The sequence below is a fragment of the Triticum urartu genome, chromosome 5 (genome assembly GCF_003073215.2).
Source record: "Triticum urartu cultivar G1812 chromosome 5, Tu2.1, whole genome shotgun sequence".
Classification (NCBI taxonomy): Eukaryota; Viridiplantae; Streptophyta; class Magnoliopsida; order Poales; family Poaceae; genus Triticum; species Triticum urartu.
In genome coordinates, this window is record NC_053026.1 from 422,929,389 (window position 1) to 422,948,597 (window position 19,209).

Consider the following 19,209-nt stretch of genomic DNA (forward strand, 5'->3'; position numbering starts at 1 on the left):
AAGAACTGATTCAAGCCTTGTCGTGATGTACATGCCGCCAAGGAAGCATGTGGTGACTTGGCTCCAACTTTTGGAGGATTTATGGTGTGGAAACAAGATGGATGCCAGTATCTCCCACATAGGCCAGCTAGGCCTTTTGCTCCTGTGGCGGATGTGTTCCCATGGAACCATGGCGTCAAGGTGGTGTTCGATGTGGCGGCAAAAGGCAGTGATCTGGTGGCAGGGCCGGCCGATGGGCGAGGAGAGGGTGGGGGAGTCGGTAAGGTTGCGGGCGGGGTGGGGAGAGGGGTCATCACGGACAGTGTGGAGGGTTGGCTAGTCATCGATGTGGAGGTGGGCAGCAGCGGACGGTAAAAGATAGAACATGCGCGTCATGGGAGGAGAGAAAATGTTTAGGGAGATTTAAGATTCCTGGTCAAATTGAGTAAGGATTGATGGTTTGAGGAGTTTCTCCTAAAAAAAATAAGAGTTATAGGATTTTATGGAAGGGCTAAAAGGGTTCAACTTCTCAAACAGAATTTTTTTAGGGAGTTAAAGGGTTGGGGAAAAGGGCTAGACATGCTTTAAAAGAGTGCATACTTTACACATGTTGTATTAGGATGGAAGGGGGTTTCTCTTCCAGAGTTTTTTCTGTTTTGCCTCCTCACTTTTGCATATCTGAATAGTACTAACGGACCAAATATAGTCATTTCTTATGTGCGAGTGGCCCGTCAATGTCTCCCAGTCAGTGACGACTTTGTTCGTTAGTGCTCGATATCAGAAGGGCTCCAACCGGAGTTTTATTACTAACCGGCTCTAGCCTACTTTCTTATTAGTGATGTAAATTATGCCTGGCAGCAAAAGGCCGCACTGTTTGCAGTCTAATAAATCATTGCATCACATACAAATATCCTCAATACTCCATTTCATATGCACATACACAAAATCTTTTAGAGCATCTACAACCGGGTTCCTCAAACGCCCTCTATATGTCTGTGCGGACGACCCGGTCAATGATCGGTTACAAAATCTTGACCCAGCCGCACCCCTCATACCGGCACTAAACATCCGGACTAACCAACATCCCTTATATCCAGCTCATATCTGAGACGGATATGGGAAGGCCCGGACGCGTCTGGATGCGTCCGCCACGTTGGACTGACATGCGGGACCCACACGGAAAACCGTGGAAACCCAACGGCGCGGTGAGAACGCCGCTCAGGCGTGCTGCCCGAGGGGCCAAATACAACTCAATATATTAACTGTGCGGCAAAAATCAAGAAACGTCACCGGCATGACATTTTTTCTCGCACTGTACAAAACACTTTTTAAAAAAAGATTTTTGTACAGTACACAGGAAATGCCATGACAGCAACGAGATGAATCATGTCTTCATGTTTGCCAAAAATATGCAAAGTATACTCAGCTAAGCACAAAACGGAAAACAACACCAATTACTTTATCAACTTGCCTAGCAGAAACATCCACCCAAACATTCCAGGTGACAAAATAGTCGCTCCCAACAAACGATAAATAACCAAGCATAGCCAAAGCGATTTGGAGCATTGCACAACATACTGTTCGCTGCCACATCAACTTGGAAAACAGCCGTCCAATTCACACCTCAACACGGTGACGACACCATGAGCCCCATCCCCTCCCCGGCCGTGATCATCTGGCCCGCAGCTTCCCCACCCTTCCCCACTCTCCACACGACCCGGCAGCCGGCACAAAAGCGCCATGGACCAGTGCTCTTCCTGAGCGAGCCCGCCACCACGACCGCCACAGCCCGCCTTGCCGACGCCATACCCGGCCGGCTGCTCCGCGACGCCACGCGCAATGCAGTTCCTCGCGGCTTCAGCCCCCTCGTGCGCCGCGCCGCGGCTCCCCCAGCCCTCCGCCCGCCTCTCGAGGCCCCATCCCTTCGCGCACCTCCGCCGCCGCTGCGCTCCCCACCTCCCATCCAAGCCGCCGCCCCTGGCATCCGTGTCTCCGGTCCTGCTCCCACGGGCACGGCGCTCCCTGGCCTGCACGCCCCGCGCTCACAGCAACCACCACGGGCACGGGCACCATGGGCACGGGCACGGGCACTGCCATTGCCACCACGGCTCGAACCTGCATGGGGGAGGCGGGGGCGCGACGGTCATGCGGTTGGCGAGGGCGATCGGGTGGGCTGACGTCGCCGACGCGCTGCGGGGTCACCTGCAGGCCTGCTGCATCTCCCTCGGTCTCCTCCTGATCGCCGCCGCCTGCCCACACGTGGCGCCGCTCAACTCCGTCGGGCGTCTGCAGGCCGCGCTCATCGCCGTCGCCTTCCCTCTTGTCGGGGTAATGCACTCTCCGAGCTAATTTGTTACAAGAAGTGCACATTTCAATCCTGAACTTTTGTCCTAGTCTAATTTACAACCCCGAACTTTAATACCATTTAAATTACACCCTCAATTCTCAAAACCGGCTAGGATTCAACCCTCCCCTCTTTGTTGACCGATTTTGACCTGGTTGATCGGTTTTGACCAGTCAACAGGTCCAGTCAGCATCCCACATCAGCAAAAAATGCAAAATTTCCTAGGAAACAACCTGTAAAATCAAAGAAAATCCAGAAAAAGAAAGAAATCCAATTTCTCAAAAACACGGAAAATAAAAAAATGAATTTCCAGAAAAAAATCATGAAAAAACCCAAAAACTCAAATTCCAGAAAAAAATATTTCCAGAAAAAAAACCATTTTTTTATTTTCCTAAGCTTTTTTCGCGAACAATTTTTTTGGAATTTTGCTTTTTATATTTTTTTCCTAATCTTACAGATTTTTATTTACTTTTTCTTGAAATTTTGAAAAGAATTCTGACGTGGCATGCTGATTGAACCCGTTGACTAGTCAAAACTGGTCACCCCAGGTCAAAACCGGTCAATAGGAAGGGGAGGGTTGAATCCTGGCCGGTTTTGAGACTTGGGGGTTGTAATTTAGACGGTATTAAAGTTCGGGGTTGTAAATTAGACTAGGACAAGAGTTCAGGATTGAAAAATGCACTTCTCTTGTCTCAATTTGTCACTCCAGTTTTTCTCTCGAGAATACCTGTTAGTTTTGATTTCTACAGAAATACCTCCTCTCCTCTGTAAAGAAATATAAGAGGCAGCTTGATGACTGAAAAGTTCTACTCCTTCCATTTACGCCTCTCCTCTCGCGACCGCGTCGCTCCCGCGGGCGATCGGCCGTGCGGCGACCTCCTCCTCCTCTACCCCTTCCTCCGGCCTGGCCTCAGGGATGCTGGTGGCAGCGCCCCCTGACCTTCCCCTCCTGGTGGCTCTCCGGCGCGGGGCGGGGCTGCAGCCGGGGGGGGGGGGGAGGGGGGGCTCCTAGGCGGCGCGGTCTAGCTGGCGGCTGGGTTCCCCGACGCAGCGTGGGCGGGCGGTTGGGCAGCGGTGCCGTCGTTGGCAATGGGGTGGCGCAGCAGCGCGGCCTGGCTGCGGCGCTTTGCCCAAATCTGGGCCCATCTGGGCCTAGGCGGGACGGGTCTGCGGCGTGACTCCAGGAGGCGGGGGAACAGCGATGAACGGCAAGGTGCTGCCGGCGCCGACGCCAGCCTGCTGCAGCGTGACCAGCGGGGCTTAGCAGGCCCGTTTTGGGCCTGGCCGGGCCAAGGTTGCCTGGTATGCCCTGCTGTCGTGTCCGGACGGCTACCACAACAATGCCGGAGGCGCGGGCCTCTCGCACGATGGCGATGGAGGTGGTTCCCTCCCACTCGGCCTTGGTGCTGCTGCTCCCGTTGCCTGGCTCTTCTCTTTGGTCTTTTTGGCTTCGTGTTGGTGCTCGCTGTGAGACGGAGTGGGTGGCGGCGCAACTGTGATGGCACATGGTGTTGGGTGGTGGTTTGGCTGGTCGGCTTTGGTTGGGTGATGGGGTTTAGAGTGGGGGAGAAATCCTTGCCAGTTCGTCCGGCTCCGATGTGGTGACACCGGCGGGTGCCACTATTCCTTCTTGGAGGGTGTCGGTAGTAACCATCCCCCACCTCCCTCCGCGTACTGGGGGAAACCTTAGGATCGTCCGGGCAGTAGCACCGTCGGCATCGCATTCCTTCTTGGAGATGCTGCTTAGTACGCGGTAGATCGGAGCTTCATGCTGTGGTGGTTTGTTTTCGGAGGACACAACGGTTGTGGGTCTTTCACGCTTTGTCGAGCTTCCGTTGTTGGCATTTGTTTCTTCTTCTTTTCCTTTTAGGCTTGATGTGCTTCTCGTCCCAGCATTGCGTTGTGTACAATGATGGTTTGCTTTGGAATACAAAATGGGGGAATCCTTTTTTAGTAAAGAAATATAAGATCGTTTAGAGCACTAAGTAGGGTCCAGGTCATCATTCTGAACACTAAACAAAACAGACATATCCTTCTACCGATTCGATTGGCTTGAGATTTTATGAACTCGCCCAGGTCTAGAGGGCCTGCCACTCAGGTCCCAAAGCCTAATGGGTAAAACTTCATTGAAAACAGATATCAGGACAAGTAAAGAAAATATGGGCCCTAGACTTCGGGACACAACAAAAGGCACACATCATCGCTAGATCCATATCATTTTTCCACCTTTTGTCCTCAAGGGAGGCGATCATGCGGAAGCTATCATACAGTAATCTTTATCAACGAAAGAGATGCTCACCATAAGATTGGGCACAATAACAAAAGGCACAATATAATAACTCATGTGGGATATGTCAGAGCATACAGAAGCACTCGGTATTTCTCTAAAATTCACTGCACCAAACACACCCCTCTTTGATTTTGAAGATTCAGCTACTCCTAGTAGGTTTGCGTTTTTCAAATCATGCAATTCAAAGATGCCCTTAGTTTAGCAGGTCCGGTTGACGCGTCCCCCATCCTGTCAAAATGCTGCCACATCGGCCGACTTCGGCCACTGACAGGTGGGCCCGCCGGGAATCAGGCCCACATGTCAGTGCCCCCAACGGCATGTGCAGTACGTCAGGGGAGCTGCTTCCCATCACCTGGTCCTCCTCTCCGTCGCCGTCGCCGTCGCTGGCCCGCCTCCTTCTCCCCGTCCCTCCAAGCGGCCTCCGCCGGTGTCAAGGACTAGCTGCGCCACCAGAAGATGCGGCCCGACCCCGGCCGCCCGCGGCGCCCCCCGCCGCGGATCGCTGACAGGATGAAAAGCCCCCAGACGATGCGCAGAAGGTACTGAGCCCCTTGCCCCTTAAGCGCGCCTCCACCGCCGCTTCCGCGTGGTCTCCGGGTAGGGCGCTTCCACCGCGCGCTCTTCGGCCTCTCGGAGTCGGAGCTCCGGCAGCTCGCCGTCGACCTAGTCTGTCCTTTGCTGCTGCTTACGCTCACACCCATTTTACAAAGGAATCTATGCCATGGCCAGCCACGTTTCATTGAATAGGAAATTTTGCTATGCTTGCGTTGCTCCCGCACACTGAAGAAACTGAAGAGTTCGTCGATTTGGGATTGCTTGCCAATGTACTACTCCGGTGACACATTTTTCCTGCTTACTTTGCAGGTTTCTGCAGCGCTTGATGCTCTCGTGGACATTGCCGATGGAAGAATAGATATCCACGTCCTCATGGCTCTTGCAGCATTTGCTTCTGTGTTTATGGGGAACTCATTGGAGGGTGGCCTGCTTCTTGCCATGTTCAGCTTGGCTCATACCGGTACATATGTTGACAAATACTGAAACTCTGCCCATAGTAGCTCCTGTTTGTGTGCACACTGAAAACTTGTTTTATTTGCTGATTACAGCCGAAGAATACTTTACGAGGAAGTCAATGGTTGATGTGAGAGAACTGAAGGAAAACCATCCAGAATTTGCACTGTTATTAGAAACGAGTGGAGACGAATCAACACGGTTTTCTAATTTAAGTCATACCAAGGTTCCTGTGCAGGACCTTACAGTGGGTTCTCATATTTTGGTCAGAGCTGGTGAGGTGTGTTGTTTGTCTATTTACAAAGTCCACTCCTTGTCCTTGTATCTCCAAGTTCTGTTTCATTGTATCATGTCTTCATGGTTGATAGTTATCTCAATGTTTCTATCTCTTGTTCTTCAAAAACAGAAATTAAGTTCTTCAAAAAAAATGTTTCTATCTCTTTTCTGTTGGATTTTTAGTGTTTCTAGTAGCATCCTGGTACTCCCTCCCTTTCAAAGTAGATGATGTTTTAGCCTTACTTTTTCGTTCTAGGCATGATTCTTTCTTTTTTTACAATTTCGGGGCAAATATTTAGCGATACTCTCTGTTATGTCCTCTGTTTAATGCATGCTGAGTTACCATGAAGACATGCACTTTTATGAGGGTATATAGTTTCTTAAAACTCATTTCTTAATTTTCTTGACAAGAGCTCAAGGGTCTCATTAAATTGGAACAGAGGGAGTGTACCCTAGTATCTTCTATCCTCATGTTGGTATTATTCTTCTGGCCCATATTGTTTGGATCTCTATCTCATTATGGTGCAGTATTCTTGTATTCCTTAGGCTGTGCCTGTTGATGGAGAAGTTTACCAAGGTTCATCGACAGTCACAATCGAACACCTCACTGGTGAAACGAAGCCTCTTGAAAGGACGGTGGGGGATGCTATACCAGGTGGTGCTAGGAACCTGGAAGGAATGATGATAGTACAGGTTGCCTTCTTTCTCTCTTCACTGAGGAGACTTTTTTTTCTTTTACGTTTTGTTCTCTAGTCCCAGGATAGCTCATTTTTCTTAGCCGGTTTATTTAATGATTTCAGTACGTTAATACTCCACAAACACTATTACAATACAGCTGGTGGAACTCTTTAGTAGATTTTATTCATTATTTTTTATCTGAGAAATAGCAATGGCTGCTTGGTATGACAAAACCAATAAAATCAATATTTCCCTATTCAGGCACTTTTGGATGAGGTGTGAACTAAGATAGATTTGAGGGCTGGTGCTACATTATAGCCAGTCCCCACATCAGACTATGGCTGGCTTACTAGGGAAGCATATTTCTGCATCTGGATTACAGACTATGCCTACCTTATGGATTGCATCCCACCGAGGAAACCTGAGAAAATCCGGATCATCACAGCTGCGGGAAGCACCCCGGGAGGCGCTTTCTCTCTATGCATAGGCTCTGCGGTGGCTTCGTAAAAAGCCAAATCAAAAGACTGTGCGTTTGGTTTGGTGACTGGCTTTTTTTCAATGGAAAACCAATAGGATGCCCAAAGAAATAAAACCTCAAGCCATCTCATTGCTACCTATAAACCGTTCAAAAATGAGAGCCACCTGTGTATTTTGACTTAGAAATCCCCATCAGCCATGTATTTCTTATGGAGCAATTGGCATGTTGTAGAGTTATCCTTCTGGACAATCTTCCACATCTATTTGTTGATTAGGCATAGGTTTATTATTCTGGTAAGCACCTCACACATTATATTCATTAGATCTGCAATCACTGCAATTTATCTTGCAATATCTGAACTTACCTACCAGGTCCTTGCCAGAAGACTATTATCCTGTATTATCCTGATCGAGTCCATGTCTTTATATATGCCGCCGTTCAACAGATTAAGCCCCATTGTGTACATAGGAGTGCTGCTCAAGCACTAATTGTTAAGGATCAGTTTATCCCCTGAAGACAACAATTTACTCTTCCAAATGCATAACCTTTTTGTCAACTTGTTAATCAATCCTTCACTTGGGAATGTTGATTCTTTTGTTTGACATTGAATCGCCCTTTTGCAGGTGACCAAGTCATGGGAGGATTCCACACTCAACAGAATTGTCCAGTTGACTGAAGAGGGCATGATAAACAAGCCAAAGCTGCAAAGATGGCTAGACGAATTTGGAGAGCACTATAGCAGAGCTGTTGTTGTACTGTCTTTAATGGTTGCACTACTGGGACCATTACTCTTTAAGTGGCCTTTTTTCGGTAACTCAGGTATTCCTCTAATGTCACAGTACATTACATGCTTCAGTAATTTGTGTTGGACTGCGTATTTTTTCCTTTTGTATTTTGACTTGGTACTTCTCCAATAGTTAATGCTATGTCTTGGAAAACTGTAGCACTGATTGTTTGGCAATTTATACTGAACTGGTACACTTGGCTCTAGCATTGAACTTTCTGTGTTCCAATTTTGTTTAGTTTGTAGGGGTTCAATTTACCGTGGATTGGGGCTTATGGTGGCTGCATCTCCATGTGCATTGGCGGCTGCTCCCTTAGCATATGCCACTGCTATCAGTTCTCTTACAAGGAAGGTATTGTTTGAATCTTGAAGTCTTTCTTTATAATTGGTTACTTTCTTCATTCAATGTAAGACACTGCCATTTCAGCTTCTAAATTTCATGAGAACATTTGGTTCTTAATCCAGATTGTTTTTGTCAGACTAGTTTCGATCTACTTTTCTTTAATGGTATGTACTTGTATCGTATGCACAAGTGGTGATGGAGATCAGAGGATATTAATCTGAATCTTCTGTTGAAATGATTGGTGTTGCACCTATGAAGTGCCTACTAGTAGTTTGTCCTGAATGTCTTTCGATAATTTACTATGACCTTTTTTTTAGATGAACTTCTTTCTTCAGAATTTTCCGGTATATTGGTTTCATTCAAGCTCATTTCCGCTCCTTCTGTAGGGAATTTTGTTGAAAGGCGGGCATGTCTTAGATGCTCTTTCGGCTTGTCAGTCTATTGCATTTGACAAGACAGGCACATTGACAACCGGGAAGCTTATGTGCAAAGCAATTGAGCCCATTCATGGACATTTGAATGTGAGAAATGGTCTTAACGTTTCTTCTTGCTGTACTCCCAGCTGTGAAAGTGAAGCTCTAGCAGTTGCCGCAGCCATGGAGAAAGGAACAACCCATCCTATTGGGAGGTAAGAGAATGGATAACTTTCTTAAACATGTTTTTTTTTCATTTGCATACATTTTTATAAAGTAGAACTCTGCCACACTTGGGAATGCCAGGCATGACTTGAATCTAAGTTGTTACGACCCAATATAATGGCATGCTCTGGGCCAAGCATCGCATGTTTAGTATAGTGTTCTGCTGTTGTCTATTAGGACATTGTAAAAAATGATGTTGGATATTTATTGCCTTTTATTTTGTTTGGGATGATTTTTTTAGAACGTGTTTTTTCAAGATGATGACACCAAAGTTAAACAGTATAATTTACAATTACTTTGAAAATCTACTCTTCTATCATGAATTCATGGTTACGTACATCCACCACTAGCACATGATTTGATTGAAAAAACATAAGAAGCTGCTGTGCACAGCACACAATGCTATTAAACGTGAAACCATGTCAGGATTGGTCGTGGTGCTATTTAGTTAGCTTGACTAAGTATATGACAGCGTAAAACAGAAAACTTCCTGATGATATCAACTTAGGCTTGGCTTATCCCTGAAGCCTGAAAATTCCTATTCTGGAAAAATTAGGCATGGTTCTTGCTTGATTTTCCTCGTTGTAAGATGCTAGATCACTCAAGAATAGGATTTTCTTTTGGGTTTCTGTATCAGCTGGCTTCCTGGCCCATTCTGGTTTCATGCAATGCTTATTTCTGTGTTTCTCATATGCACTAGGGCTGCCTTGCACTGAACCAGCATGATTCCTGGTTGGCTTGCATGACACTGAGCTTGTGCACCAAGGAGGCAAAAATAACACTTGTCTTCCATTTTAAATTTGATGTTAAATTGTCTTTCCCCATCATTTTAGAGAACCGAGCGTCGCTCAGTTGGCTTGGGGTGCGAGTGCATGCTCAGCTGACTTGGGTTAGAGGCCTGGCTTTCGTGGGGAGTGCTTATGGATGTTTCTAGTTAAAAATGCAACAGGTACTAGTGTGTCCTGGTCAAGTTTTCCTTCCCACAATTTTAAGCATAATTTTGAGGCTTTCAAGGTATGATTTTGTTCATCTTCACGGGTCAAGCATGGACATAAATCTTTGCTTCATGAATGCCTGAAAAAAAACATAATACATCTAGACATGTGGGCCTTTGCAATAGACATCTGTGAAGTTAGAGTAAATTCTACTTTGTACCCCTAAGTGTCCAAAATTGACACAAAGCACCCCATTTCAAAATTTAACCACTTTGTATTTAGTGCTACATTTTCCACTTTGTACATGATTTATCAAAATGTGCGGCATCTGACAGATGAGACCCTACTGATGTGGCATCTAAATATTTAATAATCATCCAGCTCAGGCTAACCAGAGGGCCTATTTGTCAGATGAAAAATTTGATAAATTGGGTACAAAGTGGAAAAGGCAACACTAAACGGGGGTAGCAAATGGTCAGGTTTTAAAAATATGTTACTTTCTGTCAAATTTAGACACTTAGGGTTACAAAGGGGAATTTACTCATAGAGTTAATAAAATGCAATGTTTGCTCGAGATGCGGATGGGAACGACTCCAGCTGGGTGAGGTGGATGGATTGTTCAAGTTGCGGCACGCTGAAGATGGATCGAGAGGAGCTTGACAAGAATGATGAATCGAGAACGAGGTTGACTGAAAAACAAATTGACTGTGAGGAGAGAAAGCAACTTAAACCCTAAAACATTGCTCTCATACCATGTGAGGAACTTGACTTGTATGTTCCAGGGGCTCAAGGCCAATATATACAGTGCATGTACATGTGTTGTATAAGGATACCAAAAGCAGCTATAATACATATCTAACATAATATATCGCAGGCAATTGACACACTGAGTTTATGATTCATAGGGCAGTGTTACATCACTCTGTTGGGAAGGACAAGGACCTTCCAAAAGTTGTTCTACAAAGCTTCGAGTCCTTACCTGGTAGAGGAGTTTTTGCTACTTTAAGCATCACAAAGGTAATGTGTACATCCGCAATATATTTCGACCAGCAAAGTCATCTTGAATCATTAGATATATCAAGCAAAGATTTTATGTTGTTCTATGGAATTTCGTATATTTGATTTCAACAATGAACAGGAATTCATTTCTGTACAGAAATAACTTTTTAATAAAATGGAAGTAGGAAACTCTCCTACTGTTCTGGAGTACAAAAAAATACAATGAACAGCGAGGTTTTTTTTTTAAATATCCTTACGTGTTTATTCCATCTCAATTATTTGAGAAACGGAAGGAAAACAATTGTATAATATGTCTTCTTTGGTCGAAAGTTAATTTTGACAATATTAAGAGATTAAGAAAGAAGCCGATATAGCACACCTATCTTCATGCTCTTTGAAGCTGACTGTTTTCATTGAATGGTGTATTGAAGACTAGCAGTTGTTTTGTTTGATCAGTTTTGAGTATTGGGAAGAGTTGTACCTTTAATTCCTAGCTTGGTCTCTCATATACCTGTGTTACAGGCATCAAACAATGAAAACAAACTCTCTACGGCTGCTATCGGTTCTGTGGAATATATTTCTTCGCTATACAGATCAAATGGTGAATGTGAGCAGGTACAAGAGGCAATAAAAAGTTCTGCATATGGTCCTGAATTTGTCCAAGCTGCTCTATTAATGGATAAAAAGGTGAGGTAAATTAGAGCAAAACCTTCTCATTTGACAGCACGCTTCTCCCCGTTTATTTCGATATCTTTTTTATGTTGTTGTGCAGATATTTCTGTTCATGTTTGATGGAAGCATTCATGTATAACTAGGGAAATCATAAATAAATTCTGTCTTTATCGTTAATCTAAGGTGGATTGGAGTCCAGGCTTTCAAATGCTGATAAGTTGTCCTAGTTAAAAATGGATTATATTGCAGACTTCCACATGCTCATAAGTTTTGTTACTTCAGTAATAATTTGTGACGTGTGAATGCTCTTATGCTTGTCGCTTGCTGGTTTGCTGACATTTAGGCTGCATCTTCAGTTGATATTATATTAACTAATAGAGCAAAGTGAAAACTAAAACATTAATCAGATCAAGTTTGAAATATACAAAAGCACTGCTAGTCTGTAGTGGTGTACACAAGTTTGAGTATATTGTTAGTGCATGCAGTAGGAAACTTAAGACATACAGTGCTATGTACAGGCATGCTTTCAAGGTACATTTCATGGAAAATGTAGCTGAAATTAAATCAGCTAATTCCGTTGTATACTGTGTGGAGATGGGATTTTTTTTAGTTAATGTAAGATAAATTGGGATTACTTATCTGGCCATTTAGTTTCGTTGACCTTTCGTGGCCTCAGCAATTAAATCACTCATGTCCCATCTATTTATAGCACAATTCAGGTTGGACATTTGAACCACAAAAGCTGCCCAGATGGCCAAATATTTGGTCCATCTGCTATGGATAGCCTGTCTGTTTTGTGCCCCTCCATTCACAATTATAAGATGTTTTGGATATTTCAATATAGACCACATACAGACTGAAATGAGTGAACAAACACACTAAATTGTGTCTATATACATCTGATTCAAATAAAAGTTAGAACATCTTATATTTGTGAACGGAGGGGGTACCTTCTTTAGGTCTTTGGCCCTGATAAATTTTTAATCTTAATGTGACTGCATTTGGCCTGACTTGGAAAACAGAGTCCGGACCTATGCTTGCAGTCTCAACAGCAGTCTTGCTTTATTTGGTCTGGCCAAAGGCCAAACCAATGGCAAGAAGCTCCACTTGACCACATAGTACCATATTTCTGCCAGTTTCTTCTGGTAACATACATTCAAATGTGTCATTACCATATAAAATGTAGGTTATGTAAGAACTGCCCTCCAACGCATTATTTATTCGCTGATTGATTTTTTTCCAGATGACCCTTTTCCACTTCGAGGATGAACCCCGTCCTGGTGCCCGTGAAGTTATATCCACCTTAAGAGAGAAAGCAAAACTTCGCATCATGATGCTCACTGGAGATCATGAATCAAGTGCTCTGAGAGTTGCTAAAGCTGTTTGTATTGATGAAGTGCACTGCTGTTTGAAGCCAGAGGACAAACTGAGTAAAGTAAAAGCAGTTTCAAGGGGAGGTAGTTCATATCTTCTTTTCTATTTTATTGTGAACCGAAGCTCAGTATCCCATTACTACCAGATTTCAGTTCTGCGATTATATCGGATTCTTTTAGTTTTCTCATATGTTATTTAATTATCAATATATCTGTCCATAATTTAATCACAGTTGTTGCTTTCTACATATTTTTGCCATCATGCTGGCTCTCCATGATTCAATCCAATAATTCTAACTGTTGTCTTCCAACTTCAGATTACTATTGTGATGTTAGGTAAAACCTACCAGCTACGACCTCAGCATCTTTTGCCCTTAACAGAACAATTGTTGTGTATAACTTAACTGTTGTATCTTTGAAACATTGTGCACTTCTTCAACTATGCATCCTTAGAGCTTCTCTTCTGCCAGCCAATATGATTAGTAAGCGGTGTGTGGGATTCACTTTGCTCCTTTGTTTGAGAGGGAAGTTACATTTCTTCTGTATTTGTTTCCAGGTGGGAGTTTAATAATGGTCGGCGATGGTATAAATGATGCGCCAGCTCTTGCAGCTGCAACTGTTGGCGTCGTTCTAGCTCAACGTGCCAGTGCAACAGCAGTAGCTGCTGCAGATGTTCTGTTATTGCAGGATAATATCTGTGGGGTGCCATTTTGTATTGCTAAAGCTCGTCAAACAACTTCACTGGTATTTTCACTTATGGGCATCACTGCAAAACACATTAACTTGAGATATAATGTTACTGGTTCTTACACTTTTGGTTCATCCTTACAGGTCAAGCAAAGTGTAGGGCTTGCCCTAACTTGTATCCTTCTTGCTGCGCTTTCTTCTGTCTTGGGATTTCTTCCTCTTTGGTTGACGGTGAGTTTGTTCCTCCATGCAGTATGCTGCCTGGCTAATACACCTGTGGTTCAATGAATTTTGACGACTGATTGATCTAGTGACCATATCCTAACACTTGTAGAGGATGAATCAAAATTGTAGAGCTAAAAGTTGAAGAAATTTATAGACAGTCAAACGCTACAAAAAAATAAATTTGGACGATCATCGATAATGTTGTTATGCTGTGAAGAAAATCAGTAAAGCTAGACTGGGCCGTAGGTTTAATTTGTGTCGTTGTTGGAAACTTTGGTAGTTCCATTTGAAATAACCCAATGCTACCACCGGATATGTGATCTGTGCCTGAGCAAAAAAATAAAATAAAAATGCAGGTGCTTGTTCATGAAGGAGGAACCCTTCTTGTCTGCTTGAACTCGATACAAGCCCTCAATGCCCCTACATGGTCTCTGGCAGATGAGATCCGACAACTTGTTGATGGCCTGAGGAAGTATATCTCGGCAAAGTTGAACAACTGCTCAAATTATGCAGCTAATACTTCCCCGTTGTAGATTTGTATAGTGACAAATATCTACATGAACCGTTGGAATTTAGGTGGAGGGGTTATGGACCTAATATTTGTAGGTTGTACTCAGCTCACCACCATGTAAGTAAATAAACAATGCTGATCATCCTGTAACTAAACATCTGATCAGGCTTGTTCGATCCTTCGTAAATATTTTACTCCTGGTGTTTTTAGGGGTATTTACTCCTGGAGTTAATACTGTGCTTGGTCATTGAATTATTGTTACGTGTCTCAATTTAGGCCTTGAACTAATATAAAGAGTTAATTACACCCATGATACATAAACTTGCAGTGCAGTAACAATATCATGCATACTCTTGAAAACCTCATAAAAATGATACAACACCTTTTTTTAAGGAAAAATGATACAACAACTTTCTTTTTGAGGAAAGGGGGGGGGGGGGGGGGGGAGGATCCCCACACCTGAATTGAAATTACTCAAAGCTCAGCCAAGGCCAAGGAGAAGGTTTTACAGGGTTACGGCAAGCCGTGAGGAAAGCTACGTCAGCTAAGACGTGGCTGACACCTTATCTACCGGTACATGGAACCGGTTGGCCCAGAGTTCAAAATCATTACAAATGTTGGTTATGGTAATGAGAGCAGTGTGATCTTCATTCTTGAATACAACGGCATTCCGAGAGTCCCAAATCTTCCACAGAATTGCAAGGAGCACCTCGGGCCATATAGAGGAGGCCTCAAGTCGAGGCATGGGGGGAGCTCAGCAAGCCATAGATCCTGGAATCTGCCAGTCGGGGTAAGGCCGAGCTGCAGCCATACCAGGTTTGCTTTAGGGCATCAGATGAAGAGATGAGCTGTGTCTTCAGAGGTGACCGAACACCTTGGACACATAGTGTCGTGGAATTGTCACGGCAGATGTCCTAGTGTGAGGACTTAGTCGTGAGGCCGACGCATCTTTGTAGTAGTTTGAGAGGGGTTGAATGGAATCGAGAGACGCAACACAAGACAAGGATTTAGACAGCTTCGGGCCCCGGGAAACATCATCCGGTAATAGCCCTACATGTTGTTTGTGGCTAGATCTCATTATGCTCATGAGAGAGCCGCCGCATAAGCCGGCTCCCCTTTGTGTCTAGCCTTAGAGATTGTTTCTTGTTGCTTGTCCTCTTTGGGGTGCCCTACCCCTCCTTATATATGTTGAATGGGCGGGTTACATGACTAGTCCTAGTAGGATTAGGATTACTCTATTACAAGTGGAGTCCTAGTCTTGCTTCCTTTTGTAAGAGAATATTCCTTATGTCTTCCTCTTAAGCCGGCCCACCATCACATGAACCGCCCTTTTGGGCCTTGGGCCTTGTCATCCATTGTAACGCCCCGTGACCGATGTGCCAGGTGTCGTGCAGTTATTCGCTGTTGTTGCCTTGTCATTGATTGCGTGTCATACATTGCATATCATGTCATCATGTGCATTTCATTTGCATACATGTTCGTCTCATACATCCGAGCATTTTTCCCGTTGTCCGTTTTGCAATCCGGCGCTTCGTTCTCCTTCGGTGGTCATTTCTAGCTTTCTTTCGTGTGTCGGTGTGTGGGAATTAAACATTTCCGGATTGGACCAAGACTTGCCAAGCGGCCTTAGTTTACTACCGGTAGACCGCCTGTCAAGTTTCGTATCATTTGGACTTCGTTTGATACTCCAACGATTCACCGAGGGACCGAAAAGGCCTCATGTGTGTTGCAGCCCAACACCCCTCCATTTTGGCCCAAAACCCACCTATGCTCTGCTCCATCACCTAGAGCGTTCGATCACGATCGCGTGGCCGCAAACTGCACCTCATTTGGACTCTCCTAGCTCCCTCTACCTATATATATGTGTCTCCCTCCGAAATCTCGCGCAGATCAAACCTAGTCCCGCTCCTCGCGCCACCAGACAAAATTTCCACCGCGCCCGGACATGTCCAGCCACGCCCTCCACCTCACCCGGGCCAATCGGCAGCCGCCACGTCGGCTCCGCCGCCCCTCTCCTCCTCTCACAACGCGCCACTTGGCACCGCCGCCTCCCACCACCGCGCGGCCCGCGGAGCCCGGATCGGGCCCGCGCCAGCCCGCGCCGCCGCCGCTGTCCGCCCATCCGGCCCGCGCCTCACCGCGCCAGAGCACCGCGCCGCACACGCTGGAGCGCTGCGCCGCCGCCTCTCAACCCCGCCGCCCGGCCTCGCGCGCCTCCCGCCGGCCGCCTGCGCCGCCGCCCCGCCGATGCGCCGCCCCGCGCCTTCGCCCCGGCCGCCGCACTTCTCGCCGCTCCCCGCCGCCGACCATCGCCGGCGACCGCACCGCGCGCCGCCCCCTCGTCACCGGAGTCGCCACGCCGCCCTGCTCCGGCCCCGGTCACCGCCATGCCCCGCGGAAGCTCCGCCGCGCCTCGCCGGAGCCCGTCCCGGCCGGATCCGGATCGGGACCAGATCCACCGGTCCCCGATCCAAACACCTCGTCCCCGTTCCGTACCGCTCCGTCCCGCTCCACCTCGTCCCGGTTTGACTTTTTCCGGAGGTATAATTTTCACAAAGTCCCGAGAATCCTAGATCCAAGTGCTCATGTTCGCGGCTCCGTAACTTTGCATCCGTAACTCCGATTCATGCATATAGCATATCAAAATGTTCATCTCAGAGAGTACATCATTTTATTCCATTGCATCATTTTCATTTGAGTTCATTTTGATACCCGAAATGCTGTTAGAAGAGGGCTACTTGAGTTAATTGTCAGATCTGCTACTCCGTTTAGCACTTTTGTCATTTTTGCCATGATTATTGTGTGCATGATATGCCCGTGAGTTCTACATGTGTTTTGTTAAGGGTTTTGTCATCTTTCCAGAGGTGCAACCCATGTATTTTTAGGATGTATGTGGTGACTTGTGCAAGCTTACAAAGTGGTGCACTTGCTAATTCTGTTTTCAGGGACTTAGCATTTCCACTAAGTCCTTGAGCTGTTTATCTCATGATGCCATATGTTCTTGTTGTTTCCTAGTGATCCGTGCCTCTTTTGAGGATGATCAGTAAGGGAGTTTTGTTAATCTTGTAGTGCTCTATCCATCCATGTCTTTTTTTGCAATTATGGAGCACCCTAGCTTGAGTCAATCGAGCTCTACTTTTAGTACTTTGTGAATCTGGGTAGATTGTCAACTTGTTTGCGATTTTGCCGGTGATGTTGTAGTTTATCCGTGCATGCTATGCTATTGTTCTTGCCATGTCTAGCTTGCATTTTGTGCCTTCTTGATGGATGTATGCTTGTATTGCCATGACTTGCTCTGTAGTGAGTGCATCGAGCTCGTAAACATGCCTACTTGAGTTATATTTCAGCATGTGTCAGTTTTTCACTAAGTCTGAAGCTGATTATGTTTTTGCTATGTTCACATGCTTGCAATTGTATTTTCTGATCCCTTTTGGCTCAAGGTCACTAAGGGACTTTTGTTAATCTCTTTGAGTAGCTCCATGCCATGCTTTACTTTGCCATGTTCAGGTCCTGTAGCATGTAGTTTTGTTGCTCCGAAGAGGGCTACCTGATCTGAAATTCCAGACAAGTGTTAATTTCACTAAGTCTGAGATCTGTTTGCCATTTGCATTTTTGTCATACTTGTTTGAACCTGTTAATGGATGAGTTGGCCGTAGCTCAGTGCTAGACTTTTGTTAAGCATCTTGTGTGCATCCCTGCCATGTATTTTGTTGTCATGTTTGGGTGTTGTAGCATGTTCATCTCATTGCATTTAGGTGGCTACTTGCTGTAAATCGCAGACCGGTGTCATTTTTGAATCGCTTGCCATTTCCAAACCGTAACTCCGATTCCGGCGTTCTTTATATCGTTTTCAAGCGATTTCATCTCATCTTTCCAGTGGCATACTTGGATTTCCAAGTTGAGGCCAGGTTCTTTCATCTCCTGTCATATCTTGTATATGCATCGCATATCGCATCCTGCATATTATACCATGTTCATGTGTTGGTTGTTTACTATGTTGTGTGCTTCTTTTCCGGTGTTTGCTTCTTCGGGTTGGTTCCGGTAACGTCGCGTTTGTGAGGAACCGTTCATCAATGTCCGTTTGTCTTCTTCATGGACTCGTTCTTCTTCCATGCGGGATTTCAGACAAGATGACCATACCCTCGAAATCACTTCTATCTTTGCTTGCTTAGTTGCTCGCTCTTTTGCTATGCCTATGCTGCGATACCTACCACTTGCTTATCATGCCACCCATATTATTGAACCAAGCCTCTAACCCACCTTGTCCTAGCAAACCGTTGATTGGCTATGTTACCGCTTTGCTCAGCCCCTCTTATAGCGTTGTTAGTTGCAAGTGAAGATTGAAGTTTGTTCCTTGTTGGAACATGGAGATGTTGTTCCTTGTTGGAACATGTTTACTTGTTGGGATATCACTATATATCTTATTTAATTAATGCATCTATATACTTGGTAAAGGATGGAAGGCTCGGCCTTATGCCTGGTGTTTTGTTCCACTCTTGCCGCCCTAGTTTCCGTCATATCGGTGTTATGTTCCCGGATTTTGCGTCCCTTACGCGGCTGGGCTATAATGGGAACCCCTTGACAGTTCGCCTTAAGTAAAGCTCTTCCAGCAATGCCCAACATTGGTTTTACCATTCGCCACCTAGCCTTTTTCTTTCCCTTGGGTCGGCCAGCCCAAGGGTCATCATTATTTTACCCCCCGGGGCCAGTGCTCCTCTGAGTGTTGGTCCAACTGAGCGATGTCCGAGGCTACCAGGGGCAACTCTCGGCTGGCTTACCCGACGTCTGGCTCATCTAAGTGTGCCCTGAGAAAGAGATATGTGCAGCTCCTATCGGGATTTGTCGGCACACTCGGGCGGTGTTGCTGGTTTAGTTTTACCCTGTCGAAATGTCTTGTTGTACCGGGATACCGAGTCTGATCGGAATATCTCGGGAGGAGGTCTATTCCTTCGTTGACCGTGAGAGCTTGTGATGGGCTAAGTTGGGACA

The 19,209-nt window shown here is 45.6% G+C and overlaps 1 protein-coding gene across 1 annotated transcript; it reads left to right on the forward strand.

The window, feature by feature from the left end:
• The first annotated feature begins 1,681 nt into the window (after positions 1 to 1,681).
• On the forward strand, positions 1,682 to 14,467 carry LOC125509479 (probable cadmium/zinc-transporting ATPase HMA1, chloroplastic). The gene is made up of 13 exons (XM_048674465.1): positions 1,682 to 2,307; positions 5,478 to 5,628; positions 5,717 to 5,901; positions 6,444 to 6,590; positions 7,677 to 7,872; positions 8,077 to 8,189; positions 8,567 to 8,808; positions 10,659 to 10,770; positions 11,275 to 11,439; positions 12,668 to 12,881; positions 13,354 to 13,541; positions 13,629 to 13,715; positions 14,066 to 14,467. The coding sequence occupies exons 1-13, from the start codon at positions 1,819 to 1,821 to the stop codon at positions 14,240 to 14,242; spliced, it is 2,466 nt and encodes an 821-aa protein (XP_048530422.1). The 5' UTR covers positions 1,682 to 1,818; the 3' UTR covers positions 14,243 to 14,467.
• Positions 14,468 to 19,209: the final 4,742 nt, after the last annotated feature.